At 40.8% G+C, this 15,214-nt stretch overlaps 1 protein-coding gene across 3 annotated transcripts; it reads left to right on the forward strand.

Annotated features, from left to right (window-relative positions):
* Positions 1-507: 507 nt before the first annotated feature.
* LOC106582405 (cobalamin trafficking protein CblD) lies at positions 508-13,181 on the forward strand. Of its 3 annotated transcripts, XM_082967213.1 has the most exons (9): positions 508-668; positions 971-1,017; positions 1,112-1,262; positions 1,434-1,562; positions 1,623-1,714; positions 3,925-4,033; positions 4,337-4,467; positions 8,875-8,961; positions 12,231-13,181. In XM_082967213.1, the coding sequence occupies exons 1-9, from the start codon at positions 644-646 to the stop codon at positions 12,429-12,431; spliced, it is 972 nt and encodes a 323-aa protein (XP_082823339.1). In that variant the 5' UTR covers positions 508-643; the 3' UTR covers positions 12,432-13,181. The 3 variants fall into 3 exon arrangements, with proteins under 3 accessions (XP_082823339.1, XP_014020970.3, XP_014020972.3); XM_014165495.3 differs by having other exon boundaries at positions 1,434-1,714; XM_014165497.3 differs by having other exon boundaries at positions 523-681; positions 1,434-1,714.
* The last annotated feature ends 2,033 nt before the right edge of the window (positions 13,182-15,214 follow it).

Consider the following 15,214-nt stretch of genomic DNA (forward strand, 5'->3'; position numbering starts at 1 on the left):
GTGTGAGACTTGACGTCGGGAGAGTTACAGGGTGTGTTAAGTGGTGGTGTCCCATCCTTTCAGGTTGTTGGCCTGAAGTAGGACAATAGATTAAATAACGGAATAGAGTTGTGTTTATGTTTTTTTATGAGTGAAGTGTTTGATGGTATGGTACTTTTTTATATATATATATATATATATATATATATATATGTATGTTGCATTACATAGTGGTACTGGAGTATTATACTTTACTTTTTTTTTTTTAAGTAATATTATATATATATATATATATATATATATATATATATATATATATATTTAAAGCAAAGTATAATACTCCAGTACTGGAGTATTATACTTTACTTTTTTTTAAGTAATACTTTGCTTAAATATATATATATATATTAAAGCAAAGTATAATACTCCAGTCAAGCAGGTGGCGGAAATGCAACATTTATTGGATGCCAACCGCCGTTAAACTTAATCGAAGAAGAAGAACAGCGTTAAATCAGACTGTTTTTGTGTCTTGTTGGTTCCTGCCGTTAACCCACTTAACGACACATGTTCACATCAGTAGCGACGTGACGCAGGCATATTGCAGGCCAGCTATAAACACAGATAAGAACTATTGAGTTTACCAACGTATTTTATTGATTTATGCATGCAAGAAGGGGATATTCTTCAAGGTATATATTTAAGGTAAAACTTCTGAAGTTACGATTGTCAGAGCTTATCAACTAAGAAAAGTCCTCCACCTAGAAGCTAGCTAATGTTAGCAGTAGTTGCAGTACCTCTCACTTTTTAGCTAACAAAGTAAACGTTCCGTTCTATAGCCCGATATGTAATGAGGCATAGTTTGACATTTTTTATCATAAATGAGCATAACAAATGACAGACATACGAGCTAATTTATAAGATATTCATAATTGTGTGTTCAAATAATTAGCTAGCTATGCGTTTAGTTAATGTACTCCTTTTTCTTTTGCAGTTTTACAAGTGGACCACAGAAGAGAGAGGCCCAACAGGATGGCCAGTGTAAGTCAACACACACACACTTAACATGTTTTGTGTGTGTGTGTGTGTGTGTGTGTGTGTGACCTGATGAGGACGTTCATTCTCTGTTCCCCAGGTGCTCTGTAATAGAGCCAGGCTGGTGACATACCTGCCAGGGCTTCACCTACTTGTCCGGCGGATCGCTGGACCCCACCACAGAACATTCTCTGGCGCTGGATCCTCTGGCTCTGATGAGCCTCGATTAACCATCACACACCCTGACCTTGGTAAGCACAGACCTCTAATCACAATGATGCCTGAACATGAACATCATAAACCAACTGTCTGTTATTCAGAAGGAAAGTTAATCAGTTCAATATTTGGATCAACTTCTTGAAAAACATGTATTTTCAGTTCCCAGTGTTTTATTATGTCTCATTGTTATTTGTTTACATCAGGTCACAGGACAGTGTGGCCTGATGAGAACATGGGTCCGTTCGGGCCTCAGGACCAGCGCTTCCAGCTGCCAGGTAACACAGGCTTCGAATGCCACCTGGAGGGCACAGCAGAACAGAAGATTAAAGGCCCAGTCCCCCAGACAGTCCCCCAGACAGTCCCCCAGACAGTCCCCCAGACAGTCCCCCAGACAGTCCCCCAGACAGTCCCCGATGTGCTGTCTGCCCTCTCCAGCAGGGAGAGGTATGAGTTCCTCCTGGCTCACGTTGCCGGAGAGTTCCAAGTAAGTAAGGTTTGGAATGACAATTGACACACATTTCGTCTAGGGCTGTGACCATGCCATTTTCCATGGCAAAAATGAATACAAGAAGCAGACAATCTTTGGTCCTATTAAAAACCTGCTGTATGTAAACAATTGAGTGCTATAGCTTGGAAAATAAGTAAATGCGACTGGATGACAACATAATGATGTTTGTTTCCAACATCAGGGCTGTTATTCTGAAGAATTTAAATCCACTTTGTGTTTTGTTTCCTTGCCAAAACATGAACATGTGTCCAGTACTGGTATTGTCCTGGCTCTAGTTTGTTCTGGTGTGTGGAGGTAGGCCTAATGGTGATCTGCAGTAAAAAAAATAAAAATAGCCTAGGCCAGTTTTTTTTTAATGTTTTTTTTATATATAATAAATTACTGTGTTTATTTAATGAAAATAAAATATTTTATCATTGATTTCCCTCAGCCTATTTTATCCCTTGAAATGCTCAGTCTGATCGTGTGGGCGTTAGGACTGGGTGTAATATCGAATTAATTCCAACCTATGTTTTTGCGCGGTATTCCATATGCCTGTATCGCAGAATAAAGTGTTTTGGTATTTTTCGTTTTTATGAACTTTGATATCTGCTTGTTCTCGTATTGTTTTTTTTTTTTGTCGTGTCTAGTTCGCTCCTTCTGTGCTGTGTGCACCTTCCCATTTACACCAGAGATCTCTATAATAAACAAGATGCTCATGTCTCCACCCTCACAATGGGAGTCATTGTCCCATAGGCGGGAAGGCAGGTGGCCAGGCTTGGGTTCAAAATAAGTGCATAGAATAGCGGTGGGCTTATTTTGGCGAGAGTGAAACTTCTCGCCTCTTTCTCCCATGCCCCTCCCCTTACCACTCACAACAACAAAGATGAGCGGTCACTTCATCCTCGCTATTTGTATTTGAGGTTTGGTCCAACAGAATCTGTCATATAGACACCGAAACACACAGACAATAGTTTAGTGTAATAGAGGAGAAGTTAACCTATCGAACCGTTTCAACTCCTCAAATTTCGAGCAGAGCAGACACTATTAAAACAGATGTACCAATTAACATTCATTCTGGAAAAAAGGAATGCTCAGTTTGTTGCACGCATTACGATACCACGTATCGCTAACAGCATTTTAGTCAAAGATTTCTCTACTAGCTATTTAGTCTGTTTTTATAAAAGTGCAATAAGCATAAACCAATTATGTAAGGAGTTGGCAACTCATTCTGAGAAATAAGGTAGGCCGCTTGATTCCAACATCTGAACAAAGTGGACAGGCTACCATGCTGTTCAAACAGTTGGAGACAGATAGTAGGTTGTGTTCATAACAATTGTTAGCTGAATTCAGAGCTTGTGAAATTATACCTAGATCTAAGTTGACTAAATATTAGCTGGCTACTCACTAGCACGTGGGCTTGTGCTTGAGGGATTGTTTGAGACCAATGTTCATTTTCTATAATGCCTGCTACATTATTAGTGGATGTGCATTGTGCGTGGTTCTGGTAAAAAATGTAACAAAAGGCGCTTTTTATAGACAGACCTGAAAGCCAGATCAGTGATTATTGTAACAACAAAAAAAGCCGGTACAACTATTTATGCAGTGTATTTGACCTTTAATTGTACAACAAAGCTTAAAAAATGTTTTAAATCTAGATATCGTGAATCGCCAGCAAGTTAGAAAAAAAATATTAGTTTTAGGCCATATCGCCCACCCCTAGTGGGCGTTAGGTAAAACATTTGAAGATATTTACTGAGACAGCTCTGATTATCTGATAGGGTGGTCTGGAGCCCACCCCTTACCCAGATGAACAGTCATTGGTCTATTATAATCAGATCAGATTGATGTCATGATCTGGGCCAAAAACTCCATCTCATCTACTGAACAGGCTGAAATTCCAGGCATTTCTTTTCAAACGGCTCTTACACAAAAAGGGCATTATTGTAATTTTCACAATTTCAGTGTTATTTTGACCTCCATAGTGTGGCAATATCATAAGGGAAAAATCACATTTTTAACTGCACTGCCCATTTAAAGGAATATTTTTGCTACAACTCTGTTTGCTCTGTGCATGTAAAGTCATTGTTTACCTCTTTTGTTCGCGTTGATAAGAGGGATAATGAAGCATGTGTATATTATCCAGTTGAATTTTTCAGGGATGTTTTGGTTTTCTGAGCAACATCCCCTGATTTGTTTGTTCTTAGGGGAAAGAGGCCACTCCCCCAGAACAAAAGGTGAACAGAACAGAACAGTACTTTGAGAACTCTAATGTGGAGTGTGCCATACAGCCCTGCCCTGAGCTGCTGAAGAAAGGTACGTTTATGGTTGTTTTCCTTAGACCATTCAGATATAGATCTACTATTGGATCAGTCTTGCAGAAGCACACACTCTGAAGATGCTACACGCATTTTCTTACACATATTTTCCAACTTGTTGTTATACTGTCTCTAGTTTGTGTAAACTATATTTAAACCTTAATGGGGAATGGGTAGGGAAAAGAGGTGAAAGCAGTTACTTCTACATGTTGTGAAATTGATATTCTACATGTGTCCAGTAGAGGGGGCTCGAACACTGAAGGAGGTTTTGATCATGCTTGTTCTCCCCATGTGTTTACAGAGTTTGAGTCAATGTTCACTGAGGCTCCTAACAACATCATGACGGTTGTCACAGTGACCCAGAAGACACAGAATGACATGACAGCGTGGTGTGAGGCAGTGGACAAAGAAAGGGAGTTGATGCTAGACGAAGTGAGTTTGGGTCTCAATCCACACTGGGTAGTTATACCCAGAGGGGGTGGGGTGGGTGTGTGTGTGTGTGTGTGTGTCCCAGTGCATTTGGAAAGTATTCAGACCCCTTCCCTATTTCCACATTTTGTTAGGTTACAGCCTTGTTCTAAAATGGATAAGATAAATGTTTTGTCTCATCAATCTACACACAATACCCCATAATGACAAAGCGAAAACAGAAATACCTTATTTACATAAGTATTCAGACCCTTTGCTATGAGACTCAAAATTGAGCTGCATCCTGTTTCTGTTAATCATCCTTGATCTACAACTTGATTGGAGTCCACCTGTGGTAAATTCAATTGATTGGACATGATTTGGAAAGGCACACAGCTGTCTATATAAGGTCCCACAGTTGATGGTGCTTGCTTTTCCAACAGTCTTGAAGGAGTTTCCACATATGCTGAGCACTTGTTGGCTGCTTTTCCTTCACTCTGTGGTCCAACTCATCCCAAACAATCTCAATTGGGTTGAGGTTGGGTGGTTGTGGAGGCCAGGTCATCTGATGCAGCACTCCATCACTCTTCTTGGTCAAATAGCCCTTACACAGCCTAGAGCTGTGTTGGGTTATTGTCCTGTTGAAAAACAAATGATAGTTCCACTAACCGCAAACCAGATGGGATGGAGTATCGCTGCAGAATGCTTTGGTAGCCATGCTGGCTAAGTGCGCCTTGAATTCTAAATAAATTACACAGTGTCATCAGCAAAGCATCCCCACACCATCACACCTCCTCCTCCATGCTTCACGGTGGGAACCACACATGCGGAGATCATCCGTTCACCTACTCTGCGTCTCAAAGACACTGCGGTCTGAACCAAAAATCTCAAATTTGGACTCATCAGACCAAAGGACAGATTTACACCGGTGTAATGTCCATTGCACATGGCTGTTTATTGGCCCAAGCAAGTCTCTTCTTCTTATTGGTGTCCTTAGGTAGTGGTTTCTTTGCAGCAATTTGACCATAAAGGCCTGATTCACACAGTCTCCTCTGAACAGTTGATGTTGACATGTGTCTCTTACTTGAACTCTGAAGCATTTATTTGGGCTGCAATTTCTGAGGCTAGTAACTCTAATGAACTTATTCTCTGCAGCAGAGGTAACTCTGGGTCTTTCCTGTGGTGGTCCTCATGAGAGCCAGTTTCATCATAGCGCTTGATCGTTTTTGCGACTGCCCTTGAAGAAACTTTCAAAGTTCTTGAAATGTTCCCGGATTGACTGACCTACATGTCTTAAAGTAATGATGGACTGTTTTTTCTATTTGCTTATTTGAGCTGTTCTTGCCATAATATTGACTTGGTCTTTTACCAAATAGGTCTTTTACCAAATAGGGCTTTCTTCTGTATACCACCCCTACCTTGTCACAACAACTGATTGGCTGAAAGGCATTAAGAAGGAAAGAAATTCCACAAATGAACTTTTAACAAGGCACACCTGTTAATTGAAATTCCAGGTGACTACCTCATGAGGCTGGTTGAGAGAATGCCAAGAGTGTGCAAAGCTGTCATCAAGGCACTGTCGGTGGCTACTTTGAAGAATCTCAATTATCAAATATATTTTGATTTAACCATTTTTTTTTTGTTGGTTACTACAAGATTCCATATGTTATTTCATAGTTTTAATGTCTGCACTATTATTCTACCATGTAGAAAATAGTAAAAATAAAAACCCTTGAATGAGTAGCTTTTTCCAAACTTTTGGTCTCCCGAGTGGCGTAGTGGTCTAAGACACTGCATCCCAGTGCAAGAGGTGTCACTGCAGTACCTGGTTCGAATCCAGGTTGCATCATTGGGAGTACCATAGGGCGGCGCACAATTGGCCCAGCGTCGTCCGGGTTTGGCCGGGATAGGCCGTCATTGTAAATGAGAATTTGTTCTTAACTGACTTGCCTAGTTAAATAAAACATTTAAATGTGCGTGCTTTGCTGTTTTTTTCTAAACCTATGAAGATGTCCAGTGAACTCAGATATTCCATTTGTTGTCCCTACAACACAGTAAAGACTTGGATATATATTATCCCGGATGCTAATCAATAAAAATGTCTGTTAAATTCGCTGCTCTGTTTTGCTTGTTAACAGAAGCACTGAAATCGTTCAACAGTAACTGTCCTTTAGAGCCGCTGAAGACCATTCTGACACTTTTACTGCCTGAAGTAGTATGGAGTAGTAGTATGGAGTAGTAGTATGGAGTTATGATTTGCTAGTCTATGGCTAACATGTTGTATATTTTAACACTATCTTTGTTTACCTCTAAGGAATTGAAAGGATTAAACTGTACTCTCTAACTCAATGCCTCTTAAGTATTAGCAAGTACCTCGTTGTTGTAAATAAGCTGCAGAATGAGTGTCAACTTTAATTGTCTCCCCCCTGACTAAGACTGCACTGGTAATACTCGTTTATGATAATGGGATTGTGCATGACTTGTTTCTGATCCCAGCATTACAGTAGAAGACTCCTGTAAGTAGTCTGAGTGTGTGACAGGGTAGAGCGTGTAAGAGCAGGACTTGTTTTTGACTGTTATTCACCGTCTGGTTAACATGCCCATGGCTGAGAATCGGTCTAATTGTGCTGCTTACCCCCTTGACTGCACTCATTTATTAGACACTGACACGTACCCTCCCGTCCCAGCAATGGGCCACATCTCTACAACAGCACTTGTTGCGTGTGTACAGAGTTAAGAGCGTACCGTAAGCTCAGTCCACAGCTAGCTTGAAATGTCGCCGATAGAGTTATCAAATTAGATGTTTCGATAGCTCAAACGGTTGGTACGTTGTCAAGGAGAGTCACGTGTGTTGAGAGCAGAGGATAACGGGTTGGAGCCCAGTATGGGGACAGGGACAGGAAGCTATACTGTTAGCAGCACATTTACATCTGTTTCACGTGTTTATTTATTTTTATTTTTTTTTACCCCTTTTTTTTCTCCCCAATTTCGTGGTATCCAATTGGTAGTTACAGTCTTGTCTCATCGCTGCAACTCCCGTACGGACTCGGGAGAGGCGAAGGTCGAGAGCCATGCGTCCTCGAAACACAACCCTACCAAGCCGCACTGCTTCTTGACACAATGCTTCCAACCTGGAAGCCAGCCGCACCAATGTGTCAGAGGAAACACCGTACACCTGGCAACCGTGTCAGTGTGCACTGCAACCAGCCCGCCACAGGAGTCGCTAGTGCGCGATGAGACAAGGATATCCCTGCCGGCCAAACCCTCCCTAACCCGGACAACGCTGGACCAATTGTGCGCCGCCCCATGGGCCTCCCGGTCACGGCCGGCTGCGACAGAGTCTGGACACGAACCCAGAATCTCTGGTGGCGACGCAGTGCCTTAGATCACTGCGCCACCCGGGAGGTCCCTGTTTCACGTGTTGGTCGCGTGTATGTGATATGATTACCCAAAGCAATCTGTTTGAAGAGATGGTCTCTACCTTGGTATCTGTAAGAAATAAATACCTATCGCTGGCCATGCAGGTACCTCACACATTTGTAATTAACAACATAGACTACCTTTCAGAAGTTTGGGGTCACTTAGAAATGTCCTTGTTTTTGAAAGAAAGCATCCTGGAATCGCCTCTTCACTGTTGACGTTGAGACTGGTGTTTTGCGGTTACTATTTAATGAAGCTGCCAGTTGAGGACTTATGAGGCGTCTGTTTCTCAAACTAGACAATCTAATGTACTTGTCCTCTTGCTCAGTTGTGCACCGGGGCCTCCCACTCCACTTTCTATTAGAGCCAGTTTACGCTGTTCTGTGAAGGGAGTAGTACACAGCATTGTACTAGATCTTCAGTTTCTTGGCAATTTCTCGCATGGAATAGCCTTCATTTCTCAGAACAAGAATAGACTGACAAGTTTCAGAAGAAAGTTATTTGTTTCTGGCCATTTTGTGCCTGTAATCGAACCCACAAATGCTGATGCTCCAGCTACTCAACTAGTCTAAAGAAGGCCAGTTTTATTGCTTCTTTAATCAGAACAATAGTTTTCAGCTGTGCTAACATAATTGCAAAAGGGTTTTCTAATGATCAATTAGCCTATTTAAAATGATCAACTTGGATTAGCTAACACAACGTGGCATTGCAACACAGGAGTGATGGTTGCTGATAATGGGCCTATGTAGATATTCCATTTAAAAATCTGGCGTTTCCAGCTACAATCGTCATTTACAACATTAACAATGTCTACACTGTATGTCTGATCAATTTGATGTTATTTTAATGGACAAAAATATATATCTTTCAAAAACAAGGACATTTCTAAGTGCCCCCAAACGTTTGAACGGTACATTCAGAATGTTTGATACTTTCTCACACGTTTTGTAACGAACATGAAAATGAAATCAATTGTCTTAAGATAAGTTTTGCATTGTTCTCTTGTTGCAGTTTGTTGCTGGTGCCAAAGAGATCTGTTATGCCCTGAGGACAGAAGGCTTCTGGGCTGACTTCATCGACCCATCGTCAGGCATGGCGGTAAGACAACTCATACAGTGCCTTGCGAAAGTATTCGGCCCCCTTGAACTTTTCGACCTTTTGCCACATTTCAGGCTTCAAACATAAAGATATAAAACTGTAATTTTTTGTGAAGAATCAACAACAAGTGGGACACAATCATGAAGTGGAACGAAATGTATTGGATATTTCAAACTTTTTTAACAAATAAAAAACTGAAAAATTGGGCGTGCAAAATTATTCAGCCCCCTTAACCTCTATGGGCTAGGTGGGACGCTAGCGTGCCACCCGTGGTGCACTCCATCAACAGCAGGTGCATTTCAAGAGCGGCAAATTTGAATCCAAATAAATGTCAAAATTCAAATTTTTCAAAAATACAACTATTTTACACCATTTGAAAGATAAACATCTCCTTAATCTAACCACGTTTTACGATTTCAAAAAGGTTTTACGGCGAAAGCATAAATTTAGAGTATGTTAGGACAGTACATTTACAAGAGTTGTGTGTAATGTTTTGTCAAGTCAAAGACAGGGTCACCAAAACCATAAAACCAGCTAAAATGATGCACTAACCTTTTACAATCTCCATCAGATGACACTCCTAGGACATTATGTTAGACAATGCATGCATTTTTAGTTCTATCAAGTTCATATTTATATCCAAAAACAGCGTTTTACTATGGCATTGATGTTGAGGAAATCGTTTCCCTCCAATAACCGGCAGTCAAGTCAGCGTCACAAATTAAATAATTAAAATTAGAAAACATTGGTAAAATATTATATTGTCATTTAAAGAATTATAGATTTACATCTCTTGAACGCAATCAACTTGCCAGATTTAAAAATAACCTTACTGGGAAATCACACTTTGCAATAATCTGAGCACTGCGCCCAGAAAAATACGCGTTGCGATACAGACTAGACGTCATGTTGGGGAGATCTAAAATCGAAAATACTATGTAAATAATCCATTACCTTTGATTCTCTTCATCAGATGTCACTTCCAGGTATCACAGGTCCATAACGAATGTAGTTTTGTTCAAAAAAGCTCATCATTTATGTCCAAAAATCTCCGTCTCGTTAGCACATGATCTAAGCCAGCCGGACTTCTCGTCATGAACGAGGGGAAAAAATATATTTACGTTCGTTCAAACATGTCAAACGTTGTATAGCATAAATCATTAGGGCCTTTTTTAACCAGAACATGAATAATATTCAAGGTGGACGAATGCATACTCTTTTATAACGTATTGGAACGAGGGTACCCAACATGAACTCGCGCGCCAGGTGTCTAATGGGACATCATCGTTCCATGGCTCTTGTTCGGTCAGATCTCCCTCCAGAAGACTCAAAACACTTTGTAAAGGCTGGTGACATCTAGTGGAAGCAATAGGAAGTGCCAAAATATTCCTCAGCCCCTGTGTTTTTCAATGGGATAGGTTTAAAGTCAATACAACACATCAGGTATCCACTTCCTGTCAGAAAATGTCTCAGGGTTTTGCCTGCCAAATGAGTTCTGTTATACTCAGACACCATTCAAACAGTTTTAGAAACTTTAGAGTGTTTTCTATCCATATATAATAAGTATATGCATATTCTAGTTACTGGGTAGGATTAGTAACCAGATTAAATCGGGTAAAAAACATTTATCCAGACGTGCAAATGCTGCCCCCTAGCCCTAACAGGTTAAGTTAATACTTTGTAGCGCCACCTTTTGCTGCGATTACAGCTGTAAGTCGCTTGGGGTATGTCTCTATCAGTTTTGCACATCGGGAGACTGAAATTTTTGCCCATTCCTCCTTGCAAAACAGCTCGAGCTCAGTGAGGTTGGATGGAGAGCGTTTGAACAGCAGTTTTCAGTTCTTTCCACAGATTCTCGATTGGATTCAGGTCTAGACTTTGACATGGCCATTCTAACACCTGGATATGTTTATTTGTGAACCATTCCATTGTAGATTTTGCTTTATGTTTTGGATCATTGTCTTGTTGGAAGACAAATCTCCGTCCCAGTCTCAGGTCTTTTGCAGACTCCATCAGGTTTTCTTCCAGAATGGTCCTGTATTTGGCTCCATCCATCTTCCCATCAATTTTAACCATCTTCCCTGCCCCTGCTGAAGAAAAGCAGGCCCAAACCATGATGCTGCCACCACCATGTTTGACAGTGGGGATGGTGTGTTCAGGGTGATGAGCTGTGTTGCTTTTACACCAAACATAACGTTTTGCATTGTTGCCAAAAAGTTCGATTTTGGTTTCATCTGACCAGAGCACCTTCTTCCACATGTTTGGTGTGTCTCCCAGGTGGCTAGTGGCAAACTCTAAACGACACTTTTTATGGATATCTTTAAGAAATGGCTTTCTTCTTGCCACTCTTCCATAAAGGCCAGATTTGTGCAGTATACGACTGATTGTTGTCCTATGGACAGTCTCCCACCTCAGCTGTAGATCTCTGCAGTTCATCCAGAGTGATCATGGGCCTCTTGGCTGCATCTCTGATCAGTCTTCTCCTTGTATGAGCTGAAAGTTTAGAGGGACGGCCGGGTCTTCATAGATTTGCAGTGGTCTGATACTCCTTCCATTTCAATATTATCGCTTGCACAGTGCTCCTTGGGATGTTTAAAGCTTGGGAAATCTTTTTGTATCCAAATCCGGCTTTAAACTTCTCCACAACAGTATCTCGGACCTGCCTGGTGTGTTCCTTGTTCTTCATGATGCTCTCTGCACTTTAAACGGACCTCTGAGACTATCACAGAGCAGGTGCATTTATACGGAGACTTGATTACACACAGGTGGATTCTATTTATCATCATTAGTCATTTAGGTCAACATTGGATCATTCAGAGATCCTCACTGAACTTCTGGAGAGAGTTTGCTGCGCTGAAAGTAAAGGGGCTGAATAATTTTGCACGGCCAATGTTTCAGTTTTTTATTTGTTAAAAAAGTTTGAAATATCCAATAAATTTCGTTCCACTTCATAATTGTGTCCCACTTGTTGTTGATTCTTCACAAAAAATTACAGTTTTATATCTTTATGTTTGAAGCCTGAAATGTGGCAAAAGGTCAAAGTTCAAGGGGGCCGAGTACTTTCGCAAGGCACTGTAGCTGCTCAAGGATTAGCACTATGCTACAGAAATAGCTGTCTCATAACAGTACATACAGTTGTGACACAGTGATGGCAATTGTGTGGTCTTCTTGCCAATTGAAATTGATTATAATTGTTAAACTAACATCTTTCAAACATAAACAAGCAGTATTTAGATCTTTTCCCTTAATGTCTTCTGTCTCTCTTCCAGTTCTTTGGGTCGTACACCAACAACACACTGTTTGAGACCGACGAGCGGTACTGTAACCTGGGCTTTAGCATCGAGGACCTGGGCTGCTGCAAAGTCATCCGCCACACCTTGTGGGGAACACATGTTTTTGTGGGGACAGTTTTGACCAACGCACCTCCCGATAGCCATATCATGAAGAAGCTGCAAGGGAACTTAACCTGAATGATGGGAGAGTGTCTGGTATGTGGTTGCTATTATACCTTGATGTGTCATGGCTCTACACAGGCCTCAACTTCTGTTTGGAGAGCTGTTTGTTGTTCACATTTCTATAGAAACCCTCAAAATAGTACTATGTGAAATACCCACACCCATGGTCCCCGAGGGTTTTACCATTAGAGTATATGTATTTTTGAGTGTCTGTGCCAGACAGTGTTTTTTTTCCTTCAGTGTATTGTGGTTGAAGGCATGATTTTGGAAAGGGTCTCTCTTGCAAAATAGATTTTTATCTCAGAGACTTAACTGTAGAAATAAAGGTTATATTGAATGTGAAATAGAAAGTGGTTAAAGGTGGATTGACTCTGTCCAGTTGAGTTTCACAGTAGAATAAGTCATGTAGTTAGATATAAAGACATGGGAGACCTGCTGCTACACATGACTTGGGTTGATCACCCGCCATTTTTATCAGAAGATAAGGGTTTACTTTTCTAATGTCATAAGATGAATCTCGAGCTCTTATTTGATCCATGTTACCTTCAGAATAGAGACCTCATGTCTTGTTTACAGGTCCTGAGATCCAGTTAACCCTCAAATCCTTGAATATTGTGCTCGTAACAGTAATCAATGCACTTGGGTCTAAAAGAGACAGGTAGTCTCTCTCTACAAAATGAACTGTTTTAGAAATGGGTCTGTGATTCTTGTGGCAGCTTTAATCCAGAAGTCCACATGTGAAATGCAATAAACCAAATAATCTTGTCACTGTGGTCAGTTCTTTCAGGGTGAAAGGAAAGAGGTTGTTGACTAACTAACCTTCATAGTACTAATAAATTGATGTATACTGAACAAAAATATAAATGCAACATGTAAAGTGTTGGTTTCATGAGCTGAAAAACAAAGCACCCCAAAATGTATTCTACATGCACAAAAAGCTTATGTGTTGTGAAGGGAGGGATATGAAACACAAATGATTAAATTTAAATAATTTGTCATCATGACCCACAGCTCTCATTGACTGTAAGAGGCACGTGTTGAACTTGATAAGCTGAAATGAGCAGCTGTCGGTTCAGGCTGTTTTACTGGAAGGTGTCAGTAGTAGGTAGTGTATGTGGTCATTGACCTCTACTGTTCCAGAAATCACACTGCAGATGTGGTCATTGACCTCTACTGTTCCAGAAATCACACTGCAGATGTGGTCATTGACCTCTACTGTTCCAGAAATCACACTGCAGATGTGGTCATTGACCTCTACTGTTCCAGAAATCACACTGCAGATGTGGTCATTGACCTCTACTGTTCCAGAAATCACACTGCAGATGTGGTCATTGACCTCTACTGTTCCAGAAATCACACAGCAGATGGGACGTAATCAGTCTCCTCTAAGAGCCACGCCGAGATTATTCACTGCATCATTTAGATGGGTCCCTTGTCATACACGATCTGAAATTAATTGCCGTTGTCTTTTGTACCAAGTGGAAATAATGCGTTCAAATGCACTATCCTTGTTCTTGCAGTCTGAACTTTGTAAGTACGTTATTGCTATGTGCCCAAAATCTAACTCTAACAAACACCCAACAACTTAGCATAGGTCAGTAAGCTATCCCACAAAATTAACTTGGTCATCTTTGGTATTTTCTTTTTGGTATTTTATTAGGATCCCCATTAGCTGTTGCCATAGCAGCAGCTGCTCTTTCTGGGGTCCACACAGAACATTAAACATGATACAGAATGACATAATACAGAACATTAAACATGACATAATACAGAACATTAATAGACAAGAACAGCTCAAGGACAGAACTACATACATTTTTTTTAAAGGCACACGTAGCCTACATATCAATGCATACACACAAACTATCTACGTCAAATAGGGGAGAGGCGTTGTGTCATGAGGTGTTGCTTTATCTGTTTTTTGAAACCAGGTTTGCTGTTTATTTGAGCAATATGAGATGGAACCGAGTTCCATGCAATAACGGCTCTATATAATACTGTACACTTTCTTGAATTTGTTCTGGATTTGGGGACTGTGAAAAGACCCCTGGTGGCATGTCTGGTGGGGTAAGTGTGTGTGTCAGAGCTGTGTCTAAGTTGACTATGCAAACAACTTGGGATTTTCAACACAATGTTTCTTATAAAAAGAAGGGATGCGGTCAGTCTCTCCTCAACTCTTAGTCAAGATAAACTGGCATGTATAATATCTATATCAGCCCTCTGATTACAATGAAGAGCAAGACGTGCCACTCTGTTCTGGGCCATCTGCAGCTTAACTATGTCTTTCCTTGCAGCAGACAAAACTAGAGCCTACAGAACTAGTTTTTTTTTTAGAGTGTGGTGTCAAAAAAGCATGGGCTTCTGTGTGGCGCAGTGGTATAAGGCACTACATCTCAGTGCTAGAGGCGTCACTACAGACCCTGGTTCGATTCCAGGCTGTATCACAACCGGCTGTGATTGGGAGTCCCATAGAGTGGCGCACAATTGGCCCAGCGTCGTCCGGGTTAGGGTTTGGCCGAAGTAGGCCATCATTGTAAATAAGAATTTGTTCTTAACTGACTTGCCTAGTTAAATAAACATAAAATGAAATAAAAAGCAGAGCATCTTTTTATTACGGACAGACCTCTCCCCATCTTTACAACCATTGAATCTATATGTTTTGACCATGACCGTTTACAATCTAAGGTAACACCAAGTAATTTAGCCACACCATTCATTACCAGATTCAGCTGAAGTCTAGAACTTAGGGAATGATTTGTACCAAATACAATGCTCTTAGTTTTAGTGATGTTTACGAC

The sequence above is a fragment of the Salmo salar genome, chromosome 21 (genome assembly GCF_965601325.2).
Source record: "Salmo salar chromosome 21, fSalSal1, whole genome shotgun sequence".
NCBI classification, from domain to species: domain Eukaryota; kingdom Metazoa; phylum Chordata; class Actinopteri; order Salmoniformes; family Salmonidae; genus Salmo; species Salmo salar.

What these genes read in the sequence shown, in the direction of transcription:
- LOC106582405 (XM_014165495.3), top strand. Translation starts at nt 644, where the DNA reads ATGCAAGAAGGGGATATTCTTCAAG. An exon ending in GGCCCAACAGGATGGCCAGT is followed by an intron (nt 1,018 to 1,111) that starts GTAAGTCAACAC and finishes TCTGTTCCCCAG; the next exon opens with GTGCTCTGTAATAGAGCCAG. An exon ending in ACCCATCGTCAGGCATGGCG is followed by an intron (nt 8,962 to 12,230) that starts GTAAGACAACTC and finishes TCTCTCTTCCAG; the next exon opens with TTCTTTGGGTCGTACACCAA.